The sequence below is a fragment of the Crinia signifera genome, chromosome 12 (assembly GCF_055691185.1).
Source record: "Crinia signifera chromosome 12, ASM5569118v1, whole genome shotgun sequence".
Taxonomy (NCBI): domain Eukaryota; kingdom Metazoa; phylum Chordata; class Amphibia; order Anura; family Myobatrachidae; genus Crinia; species Crinia signifera.
The window spans coordinates 2,415,198-2,438,984 of record NC_139228.1 but is presented as its reverse complement, the minus strand read 5'-3'; the positions used below and the strand labels follow the sequence as shown (position 1 = coordinate 2,438,984).

General features: G+C 47.3%; 1 protein-coding gene across 3 annotated transcripts in view; it reads right to left on the bottom strand.

Annotated features, from left to right (window-relative positions):
• The window catches only part of CHRNB2 (cholinergic receptor nicotinic beta 2 subunit), a 79,504-nt gene that overhangs the window by 43,874 nt on the left and 11,843 nt on the right, over positions 1 to 23,787 (bottom strand). For all 3 annotated transcript variants that reach the window (XM_083166978.1, XM_083166977.1, XM_083166979.1), the window contains 3 exons: positions 15,187 to 15,257; positions 14,656 to 14,818; positions 14,546 to 14,585 (listed from right to left, as the gene is read on the bottom strand). In XM_083166978.1, coding sequence (XP_083023104.1) covers positions 14,546 to 14,585; positions 14,656 to 14,818; positions 15,187 to 15,257 — 274 coding nt within the window. The remainder of the gene's footprint in view (positions 1 to 14,545; positions 14,586 to 14,655; positions 14,819 to 15,186; positions 15,258 to 23,787) is intronic.

Genomic DNA, 23,787 nt, shown 5'->3' with positions numbered 1-23,787 from the left:
TTAGAACAAATTTGGGTACTCTTTACCTAGAACGGCGCCCACGATTGAAATCGCGTGATCGCGGGTAAAATCGCGGCAATCGCGGTAATCGCGGGTAAATCGCGGGTACATCAAAATCGGGTACCCGCGATTACCGCGATTTTCCCATAGGGAACAATGTTAAAAAGGCAGATTGACCGCGATTTTAGCGTTAAATGCCTCAATGCCCGCGATTTTTACATAGGAAACAATGTTAAATGGTCCACAGAGCCCTAATAGTCCCCCTGAATTGTTAAATGGCCCCCACAATTTTTAACGCCACCCCACGATCAACGTGAACCCGAAGCGTGGCGAGCGCAGCGAGCCCGCGAGGGGCGGCGGTACGCGTCCTACGACCTTTTCATGCCCTACTATCCACGTCGGCGTGGAGTTGAGAATAGAATAGTGTGGCGAGCGCAGCGAGCCACCGAGCCCGAAGCGTGGCGAGCGCAGCGAGCCCCGCGAGGGGACGCGGATACCTTCACAGGTAAACGCGTCCCTTCGCGGGCTTCACAGGTGTCCGCGTCGCCACGGACACCTGTGAAGCCCGCGAGGGGACGCGTTTACCTGTGAAGGTATCCGCGTCCCCTCGCGGGGCTCGCTGCGCTCGCCACGCTTCGGGCTCGGTGGCTCGCTGCGCTCGCCACACTATTCTATTCTCAACTCCACGCCGACGTGGATAGTAGGGCATGAAAAGGTCGTAGGACGCGTACCGCCGCCGCTCGCCACGCTTCGGGTTCACGTTGATCGTGGGGTGGCGTTAAAAATTTTGGGGGCCATTTAAGACTTCAGGGGGACTATTTGGGCTCTGTGGCCCATTTAACATTGTTTCCTATGTCAAAATCGCGGTCATTGAGGCATTTAACGGTAAAATCGCGGTCAATCTGCCTTTTAACATTGTTTCCTATGGGAAATCGCGGGCATCGCGTCGCGGGCATCGCGGGTACATTTATGGCCGGCCGCGACGCGACCGACGCGATTTTTCAGGTTTAACATGGTTTTCAATGGGAAAATCGCGGGCATCGCGTCGGTCGCGTCGCGGGTAGCCATAAATGTACCCGCGATGCCCGCGACGGGCGCCGTTCTAGGTAAAGAGTACCCAAATTTGTACTGCGATCAGATCTGAATAAGGGCCATTGTGTATTGGGAAAATGTGTATTTGTCTGTAGACTCCCAACCTTCACCTCTGCTGAGCAGTCACCCTTTACTATCGCAGCTTTCAGGTACAGCGGGCCCCTGGGGACCACCGCAGCAGGCCTGTGAGTGACAGATCCAGTGATCATGTCAGACTGACCTCAATCCTTCGTGTACTCACAGAGCTATCACCGAGGAGTGACATTGCCACTGAGGGTGGAGGTCAGGGGAAATCCTCCCAATGATCAGGAGGCCACAGTCCAGGACCAGCCTCTGCTCTGGGGACATGCAGCAATATGTCATATAAATAGCAGAGTGTCCGCTGTATGATCCTCTGGCCTGACCCTGCCTCGGATAATCAAACATTAATGGGAGAGATGTTCTCCAAGCATGATGCATGAATAGGAAGTGTGTGTGTGTGTATAGATATATATATACATACATACACACACATACACCACTCCTGTATTAGAAGTGGTAACATACTGATAACTGCAGATTATCCGTGTAATATCAGTCACCTGGGGAGACAAATGTCGAAAATATCAGATACAGAACTTCACATACAGTGGTTGCAACTGTAGCTGGGTTCCACGGGGCCTAATTCAGTACAGAACGCAGAGCACAGAAAATCAATATTCTGCAATATTATTTATTTTTCTCTTTGTTACTGTATCGATCCAAAATACTGATACAGGCTGTCAGATTGGCCATCCCTAGATATTTCCCCCTCTATCCACCAGCCTGTGAAAGAAGTCCCGTCCCGATCCATGCACCAGCCCTGTCCTTAGGGCGGGAAATGCGGTTGACACCTGATGTACAGTATCTCACACTTAATAGGCCTACAATTCCATATGCACATCCACGACACGTCCATCGCTACTTATCCTACATGCAAACTTGTCACTGCCACTATAATAAATTGGTGGCAAGGGGATATGCCGCTGAAATATGTATGACTGAGCTGATAGTACACCATGAGATGGAAGTATAATAGGTGTAAGACAGTGGCAGGGAAAGTCATAGACGGCAGGTACTTTTCCCCTAGAATCCTGTCTTATGGCATATAGACTGCAGGCTATTTCAATCTGTGTGGTAAGCTCCGGCTTACAAAGGGTGTTCTGTCCTGGGCTGGTAATCAGGAGAACACCTGATTCTTTAAAAAGGAGTCAGCCCTCTCCTTAGAGCTCTCTCTCTCCCTGGGTGTTGGAGGCAGTAAGCTGCTGCTAGAGAGAGACAAGGCTGTAAGTACTGCATTACTTGATCTATATCTGCTGTATGTGTCCAGTGTCACATAGTGTGGCCCTGGTATAGAGAGGGACGTTTATGCTGTTTAGTTAGAGCTCAGACGAGCAGGTTTTTGTTTTCTGTTTTGCCTGAAGTGTAAAGGCTGTTGTTAGTTTCTTGCTCTGAGTGCTGCAATAAAACTCAGGCAAGCCCTGTTTTGGACCCAAGCCGTGATGTCACTGTCTAAGTCTCTGCCAAATCCTCACCTGTGCCTACCCGTTTGATGCTAAAACCCCACATAGGACACAGCTAAAAGGTGGATTTTTAGACAGTGCTTGAGAAAACAAAGGCTGGGAGAGAGAGAGTCTGGCCAGAATGGTGAGGAGCAGCAGCACAGAAGTATTGGAAGTGGAGATAGTGCTATGGTCAATGCATGGTAGAATGGAGGAAAATCGACAGATCTATTGAGACATGCAGGTAAATAGGGCATAGGCAGCTGGGTATGTCTGACAAGGAGGACAGTTATGCCTCTATAGCAGTGGCAGTAGAGGCCAAAAAGGCTAAGAAGAGAGTCCGGAGGAACCACCAGGGTAGGGGAGAAGAGGAGGTCATCTGTAGAGACAGAGAAGGGAGGTGAATCAGGATAGGATCACCCAGGTTCGCCACTTCCAGCAGCTGGACATTCTGACCACTGTAAGCAGCATGGAATGAATTATTGCTACCAATAATATGACAAAAAAACGTCCATGATTAATTAGTGAGGAAGGCCCATGAATATTCATAGCTGCCCAGAAGATGAATAGCTTCCTGCTGAGGTGATAGCAGATATGATCAGGTACATGTGCTCAGTACACGTGCTGCCGTGTGCAGCATGTGATGGGTCATTTCCAGCAACGGCGGTCATCAGGTCTGTTTGGGGGTACCAGTGTTTCCAAGAAGAGGTAATAGGATTTCTGGCGTGAGAGGAGACATTTCTCCTTCACAGACGACCTTCTGGATGGGCTGCTTCATTAATAAGTAACTATAATCATCTCTCCCTACAGCTGCTGGGGAGGAAAGCGTCTCACCGCAGAAGCTTAGAGGTGTCTCCATGGACTATGCATTATGTCTGTCTTACTGTAACACAGGTGACACGGGGGACACAGGGGCTGGTAACGCAGCTCTGTGCAGTCCATGCTCCTGGTGACTAGGCCCGGCAGGGAATTACCATGTCTCTCGCTGTAACACAGGGGATGGTAACGCAGCTCTGTGCAGTCCATGCTCCTGGTGACTAGGCCCGGCCGGGGATTACCATGTCTCTCGCTGTGTGCATGACATACTGTAACACAGGGGGTAGTAACGCAGCTCTGTGCAGTCCATGCTCCTGGTGACTAGGCTGCGGTACAGGGACCCGGCAGGGGATTACCATGTCTCTCACTGTGTGCATGACATACTGTAACACAGGGGGTAGTAACACAGCTCTGTGCAGTCCATGCTCCTGGTGACTAGGCTGCGGTACAGGGGCCCGGCAGGGGATTACCATGTCTCTCGCTGTGTGAATGACATACTGTAACACAGGTGACACGGGGAGTGGTAATGTAGCTCTGTGCAGTCCATGCTCCTGGTGAATATGCCAGGGTCTCAATAGAATGCATTGTACAAACCTCTCACTCTACTTGGACCTGCCATACTGTACCTGCAGCACAGATGTGGCCTGCATGCTTCCTGGTATACAGTAATGCTTAATTATATCCCCCCCCCCCCCCACCAATGGTTAGATACAAACGCCAGTATCCTAATGTCACACATCCCCTGCTGTCTTCCACTGATGCAGCACAGCGCCCGTATCCCGACACTAGCATCCCCATCATCATCAGCCAGAGACTCCCATATGGTCACTGCAGCTGGGGATCTCTGTTCCTGACCTACCCTCTTCTCACACATTACACTGTACTACCATTCATCTATAACACTGCTCTGATAGAGACTACTGGGTCAGACACTGTATAGTGTGCAGCACATTGCCCTGACAGCAGCGTTACCACCATTATCTGGCATATGTAACGCCATACAGAATGACGACTGCCTCCTATGGAAAGACACCCATTTTATTTGCCTGCCCTAAGCCAAAATAGCATTAAAACAACTCCATTATGCAATATTATGGCCCCGTTTCGACGATGACCCACTTAGTGCACACACGGATCCTTTTCCAAATATGCCGATGATGCTTAGCGCTTTAATGTCACATAATGGGGCTGTTTCAATGCTATTTTGGCTTAGGGACGGCGATGTAAATGGCTGTTATTCAGCATTATGTGACATGTTTATAAGAGATGGGGTGTAGGGGGGTATATTTGGAAAAGGATGAGTGTGTGCACTAAGTGGGTCATAATAAAATAGGGGACTTAATATTGCATAATGCAGTTGTTTTACTCCTTTTGACCACACCCCATAAACGTCCAGTTGCCATGACACAATCGCATCCTTTCACCAACCGCCGCACTCAGTCACTGAACATGCACAATTGTCACCTGATCGGGATTTTTGCACCCATTACTGAATCGGGCCAATAATGCTAAGTCAGTGGAGACACCTATGGCGTTGCTATGGTGAGACGCTTCTGTCCACAGCAGCTGTACGGGAGAATGATTTTAGTTACTTATTAATGAAGCAGCCCATCCAGAAGGTCATCTGTGAAGGAAAAATAATTCCATCTCAAGACTCACGGCACAAATCCCATTTCCTTTCGCTGGAAACGCTAGTACCTCCAATCAGGCATGATTGCCATTGCAGCAGGGCCTGCGATCCCGATACACAGCAGATCTACAGGAACACGCAAATGTTGTGGGTTCTGAGATTTGTACTGACACACCTTAACAAATCTGCTGCCTGCGTACAAAGCGGCACCCGCTGACTGGCAATCACACTGCATCCAAGTCCTCCCTTGAGGCGAATGCACAGTAAGAAAATTAATTCTGATAAGATCAGCAGAAAAATAGTTTCTTCCTCCATCTAATACGTGATGCAATGATTCAATACCATCACACCGTAAGCTTTGATGGCGGAAGCCCAATCATCCTTCCTTAGCGGGCTTCCAATGTCCAACACTATTCTAGAACATGCACCTGGGAAATGCTACCGAACTAATTGAGCATCTACCACTATCTGTATGTATTCTAGAACATAACAAACCAGCATGATTGTGGGCAATGGTCTTGGAGGAGGATGGTAAAGTTGGAAGTCCGACAGCCGAGCAGTGGTTGCAGAGGGTGGGGAGTTGCAGCATTGGCAGGCATTCAGAGATCAGGGCGGTGGCAACAGAACATAAATGGTTAAGTGGGTAGTACGCACGTCTAGCGGTAACTGTCCCATGATCTAAGGTTTAATGAGAATGCCCGACACATTGAACAGTCCCGACTAAACCATCAGGTGCCAGTTACCGAGCAGCTGTAGTCCCTCCTACATTGTTGTCCTTATCGAGAATCCTATGGATTTTTTTTTTTTTAACATCAATATTTTTATTGAAATGGTTATTTTTTTCGACAAATTTTTAAAAGGGAGGGGGTACAGAAAGAAGAAAATATACATACGGTTTGGCAGAGAAACCATTAGAAAAATAAAAAAACACGGAAGTATAATATAGCAAATTCTGATACGTGAAACACATGGAGTGTAGACATAGGTGGAAGTGTACATATGATGATAGGGCAGGACCAGAAAATGTGGCCAGTTTCCCCACATTGTCTCCAGCATAGTTTAGAGCACGAGGGCCAGACGGTGTTTAACCTGTAAGGGGTCAGGTAGAGACTATGGATCAGTTTTATATGCATTTCGGTGTGGTTTAAACACCGTGACATTATGAGAAGAGTTGAAGATATTTCTCCATTGGGCTTCTGAGAGCTTTATGTCAAGGTCAGTTTCCCATTTTTCTTGGGCTTTTGATTTCAGGGTGTCTAGTAAGTTTAAAAGGGTTTTATACCAAAATGTAAAGTCCCCGCTAGAGTGCTGTTGGTTAAGGCAGATATAGATTAGTGGGGTTGAAGTGTGTGGAAGGCTGGCTCGACAGGGGATACTGTTCCACCAGTGGGATATCTGGAGATCGTGGTAGAGCTCAGAACTGGGTAGCTTAAATTTTTGTTGGAGATGTGAGAAGGATGCTACACGGAGGCCATCCAAAATGTCACCTAGTTTTGTTATTACCGAGGAGTACCAGGGAGAAAGATGTCGATTGGGTATCAGATGGGGGAGTGTTTTAAAGGCAACGTAGGGTGGTCAGCTCTTTTTTTGGAAAGATATATGGAATCGTGCGGAATAAGTACATTAACTTGGGTAGTAGAGACATTTTAAATGCAGCCATGCGGCCTAGCCATGAAATATCAAACGCGAGCCAAGATTTTGAGAGGGTGGTTAAGGACTGAAGAAGAGGAGGTTAGTTTACGTCAAAGTCTTTCTTGGTATCAGCTGGGATATTAATGCCTAGGTATTTAATGGATATCTTTTGCCAATTGTAGGGAAACTTGGTAGATAATATCGGAAGTGAGCTGGCTAAGTTAATGGGGAGGGCATCAGTCTTTGTGGTATTAAGTTTGTAATAGGATGCTTTACTGAAGGAGTCTAGGGTGTCGTGTAGGTGGGGTAGGGTATGGGCTGGATCTGAGACAAAAAGGAGTATTTTGTCTGCGAACAGGCTCTGGATGGTTTTCTTAATGCATACAGCAGACACAATTTAAGTCAGACATGGCCAAACAGTAGCCCTCCAACTGTTGTGAAACTACACATCCCAGCATGCCTTGCCATAGTTTTAGCATTCCCTAATAGCAAAACTGCAGCAAGGCATGATGGGACTTGTAGTTTCACAATAGCTGGTGGTCATAGTTTGGCCATGGTCTCATCTAAGTAAATGGGTGAAAAGGCCAGCAATGTATATACGCAGTACTGTACCAGTGTCACCATTTTTTGGTGGCAGAATTAGAATGTAGGGTCTCCTGTGGTGGTCTTGTGTTCCTTTGGTCAGGATTACTTTTGTCAAAGGATAAGGTACAGATTAAATAAGGTGATTGTTCGATGGCAGAATTCCTGGACCTTGATCAGGGCATTCGGCTCTTTGGCATCGAAGGAAAGCAATATGACCAAACAGCGGTGTCCATACCCATGGTCCCACACATGTGTTCCCAGTTGTAGGAAGCTCCTCTTGCAAGCAGGTAAGGGATTGCTGCACTGCTGACCGTAGTGCTATGCAGAAGGCTCCTCTGGACACTGGAGGGCAGAGCTTATGTCGCAGAAAAATTGGCAAAGAAGAAAAACCCCGGCTCTAGGTATCCCAGTAGAAAACATTCAGGGAAAGGAGAAAGCAGCAGCTGTACCGCTGACGCCCTCTTGTGGTGGACTGAAAAAAACGCAGCGTTAGTGTACACTGCTAGCAGGTGCTGATGCTGTAGTAAACAGGAGCAAAGCACAAGTCTCAATAGGGGATAATGGAGCCGGCAGCTGAATACTGAAGCAGAGCGCAGTAGCCCCACAGGAGTGGTATCAAGATGACACCTGTCACATCCAGTAGAACAAAATATCCTGGATGCAGTGAATGTTGGAACAGAATGGTAGCCTGCAGGTAGCCATAGAAGATACAGGAGAGTCAGCTGATGTTCCCAAGAACATAACTACATGCAAGGAGGAAGGAGCAGCGCATGACCAGTGTGAGAGCAAGCTGGCGCAGAGAAGCCGGGGCGCTCTCTCCTGGTAGCTACTGGAGGAGAAGCACGGCACTGGTAGGAGGAAGCAATCCAGGGCTTGCTCTTTGGCTGTAGAGGATGGAGACCCTAAGGGTGCACGGCAGCCACAGATAATAGAGCTGGCTAATACTAATCCTAGGCTGGAAGTAACTGGGCTGAGACCAGGCTTACAGTAGGTACTGTAGCAGCAAGGAGGACCACCAGGAAGGAAGAGGGGAGCGCAGACATTTCCCACAGTCCATGTACGGATATCAGCAGCTGGCAGCGCGGGGCAGACTGTCCAGACCACCGGTTAGGCTGTGTGAATGGCCTCCTGTCCTGTGTATTCCTATGCAGTAACATCAGAGCCGGCAGTAAATGCTCTCATGGGCTAGCGACAGATTAAACCGCTCTCAGACATGGGTGTAATCTGTGCTAACTCAGATCATTAAATCAACCTTAGGTGTACACACTCAAAGGTTCATTTGGTCAAAAGAGCGACATGGGTTTTTCACTTTTTTGGTCCCGAATGTTGACACACGCGACATGGACACCGTAACGGTGCACCGCACTGTGCTCGCCATGCTTCTGGCACTCTTCTATACTCACGCCATGTGCTATTGGATGGTAGGGCATGAAATACCGCCTGTCGGCACAAAAGTAGTGTGAAAAGCCCCATGTTGAACTAATGACCCCATCGACCTAACGCATGTTGACCTTTCCAATGTCGACCGTATACCCTCGGTAGGCATTATGTCCAAACCCCCAGGGGAAGGGTCAGAGCCGTCGCTGAGCAATCTGCCCCCTTGTGGTGATGGTAAGTAACACTTAGGCCAGTGGTTCCCAAACGGTGTGTCGTGGCTCCCTGGGGTGTTAGGAGGCTCTTGCAGGGGTGCCACAGTGGTCAAAAACCAATTCAAATAATTTTCGTCCAAAACTAGTGCTGGTGGCCGCCAATCATATGTGTACAGACAGCGGCAAGGCATGCCCATTCCAACATAACTGAACCTAGGAATCACATATAAACACAATCGACTTCATTTTATATTTATTTTTCTACACCTATGGGTGCCGTGGAAGAATTCTGATACTCTAGGGTGCCGTGATCCAAAAAAGATTAGGAACCCCTGACTTAGGCGAAGTATTTATAGTATAAAATGAGCACAGCCAAACATAGCAACACTCCATCGGACGGACATGGAATCCCCCCAACCCCCCCCCCCCCCACACACACACACTCTAATAGAGCCAAGGAGCAGTTTTTGCCTTAAATTATAAAATTAAAAATAAATTGATAGCATTTGCCTCATTAAACTCCCAGACACATTCTGCATATTTAGTGTAAGTGTAGTGTAATAATGATCTCCTATAACCAGTGTATATGTGTTCTGTAAATGTGGAAGGAGAAGGAATCCTGAAGGGCCGGCAGCATTTCCAAATCATTTTATTCCTTTATCAAACAAACAAAAATAAATTTATTATGGTCACTTCATCATGGACGCCCTACACATTGCAGAGGGGGAATGGACAAAAATAAACAGCTTTCCAGATATAAACACAATATCAATACTCCAACGCAAGGTAAATATGAGTTATACATAACGGCATCAACCAAAGAACAAGGGGAGTTAATCATCCACAGAACAGGAGTCTTCCCAATGAACGTCACCAGCTAATCTTCCTGGATGAATGCACGGAACTGAAGGATGTGTCGCTGGATGATAGAGAACAGACAGATGTAATGGGGTAAGAGACACAGGCTGCAACTTTTTCACGTTTAAGACTTCAAAAACACAGCAGAAAACATGGTCAGCTATGTGATCATTGGCATTGCTGGTACAGGGGGTTCGTCCTATGGACGGGGAGAGTTGCAGAATAAAGGTAACCACCCTGATACTACACTTATAATCACCTGTCTTGAGCAACTGCCGCAGATTCTGCCTTTGACAATGCTTCCGGACAGGTCAGAGGTGTCCAGCCCTGTAGAGATAAACAGGGGGAAGCATCACACATCTGGGAATGGAAGGAAGATCAATGGGTATAAGAACAGACTCCCACCTTGGAGTGAGAGGAAGGGCCGAGCCACGGGAGGGATGTGCCAATACCGGGCTTCATTAAGAGGCTTCAGGGTTTCCACTGGCAAAACATCAGTCAGGCCATAATCCACGAAGAACACGACTGCATGGTCAGAAACCACGTCATTCACCCAACACCTGTGTGGCAGCAAACATTTAATATCTTTATATAAAATAGCAGATTTAACCAGTTACACTAGCCCTGCACTTGCCAATATCTGGAATTGTAAAGCCCCATACACACTGTTAGTTAGCAGGTCCCTGGGGTAGGGGTACCTCGTCACTGCACTCCACTTACAATTGCCTAACTCTATCCTGCAACCAGGTTCTTATCTATTCAACTATTGTACAATCCAATCCCATGTTCCCTAGGTTTATCAGCCTGAGACATGGGACAGTGAAATGCCTTACTCAAGTCTATACATGCTACGTCTACGGTCCCTCCTTTATCTATTATAATAGTATTGATATCCGACCAGGAAATCCATGCTGCTTGGGATCCTGTGAATAGATCACCCACCTGGACCATGTCCCTTCCTCTCCTGGGAACGTGACCCGCGCCAAGCACCGCAGACCTCTATGAGCGTCCCCCTTCCTCAGGTAGGGCAGCTGTGGTTCTGCCTGTGCCATGCTGTTGCAGAGATCAATCAAAGTGGCGCACGTTTCCTGTGAAGGCATAAAACCGATGACTGACCAGACATCAGATCCCTGTGACGCTTAGTGACCTGTAATACCAGGGTCAGGTGCTCACCTTACTCGTGATCATGCCCCAGAAGTAGGAAATACCCGGATACACACTGGTGACGAGCAGTGCCAGTTCTCCGCTCAGATTTACAAGGTCTTCCAGCCAGCTCAAGTCGCTATAGCAGTCTGTCAGCATGCTGATGAGGAAAGCTCCACTACGTAACACAACATTGCCTGCCCGTCAGTATACAGGAAGTCATTTATCATACAATATCATTTGAGAGGATCCCTCCACCCTCCAGGGGGCAAAGGAAAATGACAACATTGCCGCTATTACCCTAATCATGTGTCGTTTGTACGTTTTCCTCTACCTTACATGCGGTTCCGCTGGGCACTCCGGTATCCTCCCACATAACACAAATACACAGTAACCACAGTTAGTAGGCGTGGGAATGTACGTGGGCAGAACAGATGGGCCGAGAGGCTCTTAGCTGCCATCATATTCTATCTTCCTATAACACTGCAATACCAAGATACCATTTGTACATATACAATTATAATAGATTGTTCTGGATAAATTAGGTATACGGTATGATTGGTTGCTATAAAGACTGGATAACCTACCCCGAAATATCACATTATCCGTATGATCGGTCGTAAGTCCGTCAGTCAACGACGAATGGTCCCACAGGCACAACATGGACAAAATGTTGACACTTGCAATACGTCAGCATGGCAATTGTCAACTGAAAACGAGAGTTTTGATCAACTTACCTTCGGTTGATTCTTTCTTCGAGGTTCATGGGAGCCACAGAGTTACCATCGGGGGTAGGTGTATCCAGAGTGCTCTCCTCCTGTCTGAGAGTGTGTACCATTGTGTCCATGACTTTCCGCTTCCTACTGGTTGACAAAATTAAGGAGCTGAACTTGGAGGCGGGGTTATAGCGGAGAGGAGCTGTGCATTCTGGGAATCCTGAAAGCTTAGCTGGTTGGTGCCCAGTCCTCTGGATCCGCCTACAACCCCGGTGTTATGTTACCCTGTGGTGACCATGAAACCCCGAAAGAGAAAAGTTTTTTGCAGGTTTCTTTTTTTCTTTCTTTGGAAATTCTCATGCGTTACGATTCCTGTAGATTATGACTGGGAAGGGTAAAGTGTGCTGAGCGCAGCAAGACACAATGTGAGTATACGGTTTACACTAATTGGGGGGTCCAAGCCGACATTGACACCAAAAAAACTTGATGTCAACCTTTTGGTAATGTCCACTTACCGCATGTCGACCTTGTGCCTGTTGGCCATTCATGGTTGACCTAGACACTGTCAACCCTATGATCCATGCCCAAATATCACATAGAAAAGCATTACTTCTTGCATCCAGTAGGTGGTGCTGTTGTGTCCCATTCCCAGATCAGACAGACATACTGTACGCGCTGTTAGTGAGCCAATCGGCTGCAGCCTCATGAACATCGCTCTGCGCACTGAGGTGAAATCAGTGAGACCCTTTCTATCACAGGTCTGTTCTCCCTATATAATCTATAGACTGTAAGCTTGCGAGCAGGGCCTTCCGTCCTCTATGGATGTCTGTGTCAGTTTGTTTTATCACCATTTCCAATTGTAAAATGCAATGGAATTCGCGGCTAATTATTATATTATCTGTGTACCTCATCTCGGCAGGAATTACGGGGGAGCTCCTGGTGGTTCTGCAGCCGGCTGGCCCATCTCCTGGAGACACCACAGACAGCTGTCCATTAATGGCTTTATAAGGTTCCAGTTTATGTTTATAATCATTATAATAACAATATGAAACTTCTTTCTCCGATAGAACCCATGATACAGTACAGAAAAGCCTTTTATAAAATACAGCAAGCATGTACATACTGAAGGCACATAGAGGGAAAAGCCCTGATCAGCATTTATTTAGATTCATTTGAAGAATTCAACATAACACAGTGATACACATCTAGGGCCCTGTAACCTTCTAAAGGGCAACTCTGTGCCCCCAATATCAGTAAATACTCAATATACACACACACAGGCCTACAGCCACCCGTCATCACTATCACCGCGGAAGCTGCCTCCCAAGCTGGGATGATGCCATGGGGGCAGGACAGCGTCAGGGCTTGTCTCAATCCTCAGCTTCTTGTCACAGATGGGTGTAGGAAGCAGCTGCCCTACAGGTGCTGGCCGATACCCTCCCCCAGCATCTTCCCAGTCCCAATAGGCTTCTAAATAACAGCAAATAAGCCAAGGGTAGTCTGGGAAGATTGCAGCAGGCACCCGTATGGAGGAGCTATACTGCACCTTATGATGGACATTTGCACGTTGACCAAGCCTAAACATCAGGAGCAGAGGCATCACAATGTACACAATGGTCTTCCCCTATCTTATACATAACCACATTATACTTTTCAGCAGGCATAGTGCCCAAGTGCCACCTTGCTCTGCATTAATATCACACCCGTCATACCTGCTACTCTCATCCAATGCACCAGAACTATTTTGCAAAACGGAATGATCTGAGAGCCGAACACTGGAGCCTACAGTCTAAATTCCCCAACAACCACACACACCAAGGAACAGTTTACACCGCATTTAACAAATGGGAGATTTACGAAGGAAACCAGAACTACTGGAAGAATCCCAAAATGTGAAAACGCTACTTGGGATCACACTCATGGCCTCTGTTTCCAAGTTCAATGCTAACCACTGCACCAAAACAAACTGACCATTAACAATACAGGTTCCCAGTTCACTAAGTGCAAGATACACTACAGGAGGTGCCTACTATGCCGGAGGACATTTCCCATTGTAAAGTGCAACGGAATATAAACTATGCTATGTACATAAACGTTAATAAATGTATTCTTTCCTTGCATCATCTGCTGGAGCAGCCATAAAAACAGGATTTTTGTGTTGTAGAATGCAAGAGGCTTTCCTCGTGGTCCATATCTTCATACAAAGCACCCTCAGACATGACAAGCTGCCATCAATGCATTGAGGAGGAGTACCAGAGCATTGATTAGCAGAAGAGCTTCCTGGCAAAGACTTAGAGCATGTAGGAAAACGGTCCCCAAGTGTGAGGAAGACAGTCATGCGGATGGCTTCTCGGGCGTTGGGGTCTAGACTGCCAGCCCCATAACTGTCCTCCTCTGGCGGGTGATGAAGCGCCCACCTCCCGAGTGCTTTTGTATTCAGGGGCCGAATGCCGGGCTCGCAGCCACAAAGTACAGCGAACCGTGAAGGAAAAAAAAAAAAAGGGGGGAAACGCTCATAAAATCTCATACTTTCTGATTCTCACACCCTATAACATTTAGCCCGCTATGTCCAAATCCGACTCGGAGAACCTGGCCGCCTTCCTCCAATTCAGAATCGCTTTTGGTACATACGCCAAATGGAACTGTTAAAAACTCCAAGAAGAGAATTCATACATGTTCCAGAGATCTTTCAGGCACATAATATAAACTGTGACCAGAGGGGTCCAGAGGGTAGGAACCAACTCCAAGTCTGACGCAGGAAGACCGACAATGTTGTGGGATGGAGACAGTTTACCAACTGTGCCATTACAGTGCAGGTTTTAATGGATATGTATGCTTGAACACAGGTAATATTAGTAGCTCAGTCAATTTGATTTAACTATCTGGATCTTCTGCAAGCCACACACTGTTACACAAAGCTGCATAGAAAGTGACCCATAATATATCTGCGCGAATCTTACTTACCGCATTCACCATCTTCCAGAGGCGGCACAAGCTCCAGAGCCTGCAATGACAGTTAGACCATTAGGGAGGTGACCCTGCCCCAAGGAGAACAGCAGAGGATATCTGATTACCGGCAGCGGAGGAAGCTCAGCCTCCGTTTTGCTTTGCGTCATTCCATCCAGCTCGTTAAACATGGACGCTACAGTTAGACGGGACCCTTTAAACATTGTCCCATTAAGATGTTTCAGTGCCTGGATTACATCCTTGGAGGAATCCACATCCACAACAGCAACACTAAGTTGAAAACATACAAGAGTAGTAGAACAGAAAATAAACCAATATGAGTGTAAAATAAGGCATAGATAGATTCAACCAAATAATGTAATGTAAGTTCCACTGGTACAGGGACTGATGTGATCAGTACAGTATTACCTGTGAAGTGATGCAGAATGAGTGCATTATGTAAATAACTGTACACAGATTATACAGGTGTATATTACCCAGAATGCCTAGCTGCAGCAGTAGCCCTGTATACTGGTTGGCTATACAGATTTACATATTACCAGACTACCTGGCTGCAGTGCTGGCTCAGTAATCTATGTGGTTATACAGGTGTGTGGGTGTTATACAAAGTCACTTATTAGAGCATTAAATGCCATTACCATTTCTCACTGTTCTGTGGTCTCCACGCAGACAGGGGATTGCAGCTGCCAAACAGAAGTAAAAGCTCTTCCTGAAATCAGAAGTTAACAATTGTGAGGTCACGACGCTGTCAGCCATCCACTATCACCAAAGTAAGAGCAAAAGATCATGGGTCAGGAGGAAGAGGCCTGAATACTGGGGGCCAAATAAAAACAATTGCATGTATAGAACATATAGGGAGATGTATATCTTACCTGTTAAATCTCTTTCTTTGAGGTACTCAGGAGACACAGGGTTGACGCTGGGTGTAGGAGTTTGAGCAGCCTGGCACCAAATGAGTTAAGCCTTTTCCCACCCGGGCAGCCTAGACTCCTCCCCCTTCCAAGCCCCACCTCCACCCTGAGGCTGCCTTGGGCTTTCCTCAGCAAGCCCAAGGCAGGAGACAGGAAGGAACAAAGAGGAGAAACACAATCAAACAGCTCCAAAACATTGGAGACCAACATTCTAGTCCATACAACAAAGGGACTACAATACAAATAAACAGCAAATGCCAAACTAAAGCAGGCGCGACAGGGAGGGATCCCTGTGTCTCCTGAATTCCCCGAAGAAAGATTTAAAAAGAAAGACAAATCTCCCTTTATTCTTCGGTACCCAGAGGACACAGAGCTGATGCTGGGACGTCCTAAAGCAACACTGTAAGGGTAGGGACGCGCCTGATCGGCATTACGCACACTCCGCCCTAAAGGCTGAGTATTGGGAAGCAAAAGCGTAAAAATGCAAAAAAGGTATTGGTGGACGACCAGGTTGCCACTACACATCTGCTCTGCTGTCGCACCACCCCGAACAGCCCACAAAGCACCCATGGACCTAGTGGAGTGAGCATGAACTGGGAGAGAGGAGTCCAAGTATGCCTGCCGATTGACAGAATAAAGCCAGCAGGATATGGTCGGCTTAGTCGCAGGCCAACCACGCTTGTGAAAAACCGTATAGGACAAAAGATATGAAGAGCATGGTCCACATCCAGTGAAGACTGCTCCACAGAGACTCCGGACACACGAAAGTCCAGGACCACAATTACTTGGTTCACGTGGAATCTAGACACTACCTTAGGAAAATTACCTGATCTGGTCATGAGGACCACCCTACCTGGGTGAAAGATCAAAAACAGGGAACGGTCGGCAAGGGTCGACAGGTCCGAGACTCTCCTGGCCGAAGCAACGGCCAACAGAAAAATAGCTTTCAAAGTGAGCCACTAAGTCCACTGAAAGCAGAGGCTCAAAGGGAGGAGTCTGCAGAACCCTGAGAACTAGGGAAAGATCCCACGAAGCCACCAGTGGAACAAAAGGTGGCTGGATGTGCAGGACTCCCTACAGAAACATTTGCATGTCTGGTAAAAAGGCAAGCTTCCTCCTGGACAGGATGGATAAGGCCGAAATCTGGACTGCCGAGGAAGAACGCTGCAAACCGGCTTATAACCCCTTCTAAAGAAAGGATAAGATCCGGGACAAGCAGAATTTTTTGTGATTAAACATCCGCTCAGCACACAAAGAATAGTAAGCCCTCGAGATTCGATAATACGCACCAATGGAAGAAGGTTTACGTGCCCGGAGCATGGAACGGATGACTCTAGAATTAAACCCCCTGGGCTCCTAACAGGGCAGTCTCAACAGCCACTCCATCAAAGCCAGACGTGACTGAGGTCCAGGCATAGAGGTAAAAGTACTGGAGGCTCTACAGACAAGGCCTGAAGATCAAAGTACCCTCCTCGGTCAGTCTGGAGCCACAAGGATCATCATGCACCCTTTAGCTTGCGGATCACCTAAGGAAGCAGTGGAACTGGAGGGAATGCATACATTAGAACAAAGGGCTAAGGGACCGACAATGCATCCACTATGCAAGCTCCCAGATCCCAGGACCTGCACAGAGGAACGATGGACTAGCACTAGAATACCTGTGGGTGAAGAGCCCACTCGCCTGCATGAAGGGTCTGACCGCTCAGGAAACACGCCTCCCAATTATCAGGTTGAATATCACAGATCAAGCAGAAGTCCTCTTCTCCGCTTACCGGAATATGCGGTAGGTCTGCGAGTGCCGCCCTGGTGATTGATATAAGCAACTACTGTCATGTTGTCAGACTGGACCCGGAAGACCCTTGAGCCAGTGTTCTGCCAAAAGAGAGCCCTCTACTACAATATGTTCATGGGTAGTTGTTGGGACTCCAAAGGCCCACAAAAAGGACCGCTGACAAGTGACCCCCGAAGGCTGGCAACCAGGCTAAGGAGGGTCCATTGCCGAACCCGGAACGGCCACCTTGCCTTGAGGTTCCAGTCCAGAAGCCACCAAGACAGAGAGAGATGTACCTCTGGGGACAGGACAATCAGCTGTGACCGAAGTCTGGCGTGACATCCCGACCACTTGCTCAGAATCTCCTTCTGCAAAGGACGGGAATGGAATTGGGCATACTCTGCCATGTAGAAGGTTGACACCAACGACCCCAAGACCTTCATGCATGCGCAGACAACCGCCTTTGAGAAATAAAATGTCGGACGCAGGAAGAAATATCCGCTGCCTGAGAGTGTCCAGTTGAGCCCCCAGATGAATCATGGAATGCATGGGTACCGTGGAGGACTTGGGTCAATTGATAATCCACCCTCTGCTGACAGCCATAATCAGCAAGTCACCCAGGTACGACATGATACAGATACCCTTTCTACGAAGTCTGCTTTCCATTTTAAAACACACAGGGAGCAGTGAAGAGTCCAAACGGTAGTGCTAGATACTGAAAGTGTCATCCCTGCACTGGAAACTTTAGGAATTTCTGATAATAGGCATCCTGGACGTCCAGGGAAGCCATGAAAGCCCACGGTTCCAATGCGAGAACAATCGATCGCAGGGTTTTCATCCAAAACCGGGGAATACATAGGAACTTTTTGAGGCATTTTATATTAAATATGGGACGGTAGGTGCCGTTTGACTTCCGCACCAAGAACAGGCTGGCATAGAAACCAGTCCACTACTGTGGTGGGGGCACCGGCATTATGACTCCAAATGTCAGGAGCTGATGGACGGCCAATTCTAAGGCTCTGGCTTTTTCTGAGTCATGAGGAAAAATTTGTGGAAAAATAGGAGCGGGGTGGTCAATGACGAAACATTAGAGCATAACCCCACAAAACCACATCCAGCACCTCTTGTTGATTTCCACTACACGTCCGCAAATACCAACAGATGGCCTCCTACCCAGGGTGCGGCCGGCCCAATCATGCTAAGGACTTGTCTGAGTGGGCTTAGAGTCTGGGTGTCTGGTTGCCCAAGGCTGTTTAAACTTTGGCTTGGAGGGCCTGGCGACCTGAAAGTGGGGCCTGAAGAAAGGGTGAACTCTACCCGTGCCCTAGATCAGTAGTTCCCAACCCTGGTCCTCAAGTACCCCCAACAGTGCATGCTTTGCAGGTTTCCACACAGAATCACAAGTGCTATAATTAGCTTCACCTGTGGATCTTTTCAAATGTGCCTGAATAATGAGTGCACCTGCCGGGTGACCTGGAAAACGTGCACTGTTGGGGGTACTTGAGGACCAGGGTTGGGAACCACTGCCCTAGATTAGAAAGGACTGAAAGGTAGAACGGCGAGACCAAGGATCAGGAATGGACAGTAGAAAAGCAGTCTTTAAGGCCACCAGTGTCTCCACTATTTTATATAGTTCTGAACCAAAAAGAACAGATCCCTCATAAGGAAGCGCCTCCAAAGGCGCTTTGGAACCAGCATCAGTTTTCCAGGCCTGGCTGCAATCACCAAGACGGAAACTCGTGAGGCCAGAGTACCTGCATCAATAGAGGCCTCACCCAAATACAGGGAAGCCTGCTGGATATTAGACACTAAAGCCAATAAATCTTCCCTAGGAGTGCCGGTGGAAAGTCCTGTTGAGAGGGCCTCTGCCCAAAGCCTTCGACACCCATGCAGATGAGAGCCGGTCTGAAATAGCTTAAGAAAATTGTCCATCTTCCTATCGGCTAAGTCCTTAAGTGATGCCGTATTTGGAATAGGGAGAGTACAAGTCCAAACAAGTCTAGCCACATGGGCATCAACAGGAGGAGCATTCCCCCACTTACCCCTATCCTCCGCTTGGAGAGGACAGATGCCTTAGACAACTGAACTTGCGGTTTGGAGTCTTCCAAGCTTTTGAAAGCTTGTCCTCCAAATCCCCAGATCGGGGAAAAAAGGTAACCACCCTTTTCTTTCATTTAAAATTAGGGCCCTTGGACTGGGGAGGTGGATCGATGTCCTCCAAAGTCCACACTTCCCCCACCGCCTTAACTAAAGCCTCCACGACAATTTGCGACGGAGCTTCCTCTGCTGCCAAAGAGACCTCTACTTCGGAAGAAACAGAACCAGTGTCTTAATTGTCTGGCTCAGAATCTGAATCGTAAGTACATAAGGACTGCAACGTGGAACCCCCACTGTGTAAAGCTTTCCTTTTGACTGACTTACCCTGCAATGTCTGCTGTCGGCTCTGAACGGAGGTAGACAATGAACTCACCCATGGCAGATCGAGCGTGGGGGGGTGCTATAACCATCTGGGTCACGGGCGATACCACGGACTGCTGGGGGTGGTGCAGATGACAGCACTGCCACCTAGCATAAAAGCAAGGATTATACTCACGATAATACCTTTTCTTCGGAATACTTCATGGCAGCCATTACATTGGGTTCATACCTCTCTCTCTCCCAATTAGACAGGTAGTTTTTTTCCCCTAGGATCCAACTCCTCCTCTTCCATATCCTATATAACTGAGCACCTCCCTCCTGACCATAGTCTTTTGAATGTCTCTGCCCAGATCCTAGGAAAAATAACAGAAACAGGGAGGGCTAAAAAATATAGGCTGGCATGAAGTATTCCGAAGAAAAGGAATTATCGTGAGTATAATCCTTGCTTTCTCCTTCATACTTCATGGCAGCCATTACATTGGGATGTACCAAAGCAGTAGGGAGGGTTATACAATACCTCAAGCCAACGCTTGTCTCAGGACTTCACCTCCAAACCGCACTTCCGCCACATCCAAGGCGTAATGCTTGGAAAACGTGTGTAGTGAGGACCAAGTGGCTGCTTGGCATATCTCTCTGGCTGACACATTCGCCTCTCTCGCCCATGAGACCGACATTGCCCTTGTTGAGTGTGCTTTAATACCCTCAGGCACTGGACGCCCTACTTTTCTGTAGGAAAAGGAAATAACTTCTTTAAGCCATCTCGAAATTGTTTGTTTTGCCGGAACGAATACTTTCTTCGCAACCTGCGGAATCACAAACAAATTCTCTGACTGTCTGAAAGCTGCAGGCCTGTCCAAATAAATTGATGGCTCTAACCACGTCTAAGGTGTGTAAATTCTCTTCCTTCTTACTTGACGGATTCGGATAGAAACAAGGTAATATAATTTCTTGATTTAAACGAAAAGATATTACTTTTGGTAAAAATGAATGTTTGGTCCTTAGGACCACTCTGTCTGGAAATATTTTCAGATACTGATCTTGTATACGCAGAGCTTGAAGTTCACCAACCCTTCTGGCCGAGGTGATTGCCACTAGGAAGGCTACTTTCCATGTCATAAACTTGAGACTTCCTCTATCTAATGGCTCAAATGGTGCTGACATGAGTCCATTCAGGACCAGATTAAGATCCCATTGGGGGAACCATAGATCTTATTCTAGGACAAATTCTCTTAATAGCCTGGCAAAACCTTTTTATCAAACTATGATCAGCAAGCTTTCGGTCCAACAAAACACTTGATGCTGAGATGTGCACTGCCAATCCCTTGTTGAAGCCGTCACAAAGGAATTGCAGTAAATGCGACATGTTCGCCTTGGGAAATTGAAATTTATCTTTGGACCACTTTGCAAATATTCTCCAGACTCTGTAGTAAATAGCGGATGAAACTTTTTTTCTAGCCTGAAGAAGTATTTCAATTATCTCTGGCGACAAATGTTTTTCTCTTAATTGTTGCCTCAATTTCCACGCTGTCAACGACAACCTCTGAGGATCTTGACATCTGACTGGGCCCTGGGACAGAAGATCCACTGATACTGGCAGTAACAAAGGCTCTGCCACCATCATACTCTCCAGCATGGGGAACCAAGCCCTCCTGGGCCAGAACGGCAGGACTATTATTACTTGACACCTTTCTGTCCTGATTTTCCACAGTACCCTGTGGATAAGGGAGAAAGGTGGGAACACATATGCCAGGGCAAAGTCCCACCTCTGAGACAGGGCATCGACACTGCATGATCCCTGAGTTGGGTACCTGGAGAAGAATTGAGGAACTTTCTTGTTAACTGAGGACGCCATGAGGTCTATTTCTGGCCTGCCGAAATGCTCTACTATCCGCTGGAAGACTGATTGCTTTAGTTCCCATTCGCCTGGAATTAATGTACTGCGACTCAAGAAATCTGCAATTTGATTTTCCTCTCCTGGAATGTGCAATGCTGATATAGACTGGAGATTTGCTTCGGCCCATGACATTATGTTCTCTACTTCTTCTATCAATACCCGACTTAGTGTTCCCCCTTGACGGTTGATATAAGAGACAGTCGTGACGTTGTCTGAAAACACGCGAACATGAGACCCTTTGATGTCTTCTGCGAAGAATTTCACCGCCTGCCACACTGCTCTCGGCTCTCTGTGGTTTGACGACAACTCCTTCTCTTGAAGTGACCACCTTCCTTGGCATGATATTCCCAAGCCATGTGCCCCCCAACCTGTGGCGCTGGCATCTAGTTATTACTTCGAACCTTGGACTTTCTAGCGACAATCTTCTTTCTTTCAGCAGTTTGTACCCCCCACCACGTCAGGGATTCTCTTACTGCGCCTGGAATTTTTATTATCTGATCCAGTGATGTGTGATTTCTGGAAAACCTTAGAAGAAACCATTGCAACGGCCTCATCCTCCATCTTGCTCAGGGAGTTACATCCACAACGGAGGCTATCATCCCCAGCAGACTCATCGCGGTTCTTAGGGATACACGTGGGTTGTCGCAAATGAGCGTAACCAACTGCTGGATCTTCTCGCACCTTCTTTCTGAAAGGGATATTTGAAATGAAACCGTATCTACCAGGATGCCCAGGAATTTAATATTTTGTGAAGGAACGAGCCGACTTCTCCCAATTGACCAACCACCCGTGGTCTTGAAGAAACTTGATGGTGTAATCTCTCGCGACAATACTTTCCTCTTTGGAATGAGCTGCTATTAAGATGTCGTCTAAATACGCCCATATCATGATCTTCTGTTTCCTTAATCTTTCTATTAACACCACCAGAACCTTTGTGAAGACTCGAGGGGACGAAGTAAGGCCGAACGGCAGACATGTGAACTGGAAATGCCTCTCTTATGGCGAACCTCAGATACTTTCGGTCGCTTGGAGCAATGGGAATGTGAAAACACGCATCCTTTAAAAATCGATTGCTACTAGATAATCGTTTTTTCTGATACCCATCAAAATAGATTTGGTTGTTTCCATATGAAACCTCGGTACTTATGTATTATCTGGACTCCCATGTTAAATGCACCCCATTTTTTCATACCCCTACTATCCAACTACGCATGGAGTTGATTTTATATAGTGTGGCGAGCGCAGCGAGCCCCGCGGACTCATAAGAAAAACGGGAGTCCAGATATTACATAAGTACCGAAACCTCTTTTTTCTTAAACGGTCGTTCAGATTCCTCAAGTCGAGGATAGTTCTGAAGCTGCCGGACACTTTGCTTATAACAAACGGGAGTAATATCCTAGCCCCTTTTCTACTTCTGGGACTTCTTCGACTGCGTTTGCGTCGATCAGAGCTTGCAAGCTTAACTTTAAGACCGCTTTTTCTGTTTCTAGTAGAGGAGCTCTGGAACTCAAAAATTTCGCCAACCTTGGCCTCGAAAGAAACTTTAAATGGTAACCTTCGGTTACTATCTCTAAAACCCATTTGTCCCTGATGCTTTGTTCCCAGATATGAGCAAACTCCAAGAGCCTTCCTGCTACTGGGATCTGCTCCATGGGACATCTGCCGACTTGCGTCTGAACTTTTGCCTCTCTTCCTGATGGACTGGCTAAAAAATGCACGCGTTGTACCTGAGGTGTACCCGTCACAAAACGGCCTACCAGGCCTGTATGATCTGGCTTGGCTGTATGACTGCCTACTGGAATAAGAAGGAAATCTGCCTCTCTTATCCTGAGGCAACCTCACAGATTTGCCTCCCGACATCCCCTGAATCATCTGATCGAGTTTACTTCCGAATAGAAAGGCACCTTCTGAGTCTGCCGCCCACGATTTTAACAGGGCCCTTCTGGCCACTACGCCCGATGTCAGGGATTTGGCAGAAAAATCCAATACATCTAATGACGCCTCAGACGTAATCCATCGCCAAATGGATTTGCTCCAGACTTTTGCTAATCTGGTCACGTGAGGTTCTGTCTTGCAATGAGGCACACCAAATTCTTAATGCCCTAGAAAGGGACGCTATGGCCACTCCTGACTTCATAGACACAGATGTTGATATGTGTAACCGTTTTAACGCACTCTCTATTCTCTTCTCCATGGGGTCCTTTAAGGACGCACCATCCTCCAATGGTATGGTTGTGCGAGTGGT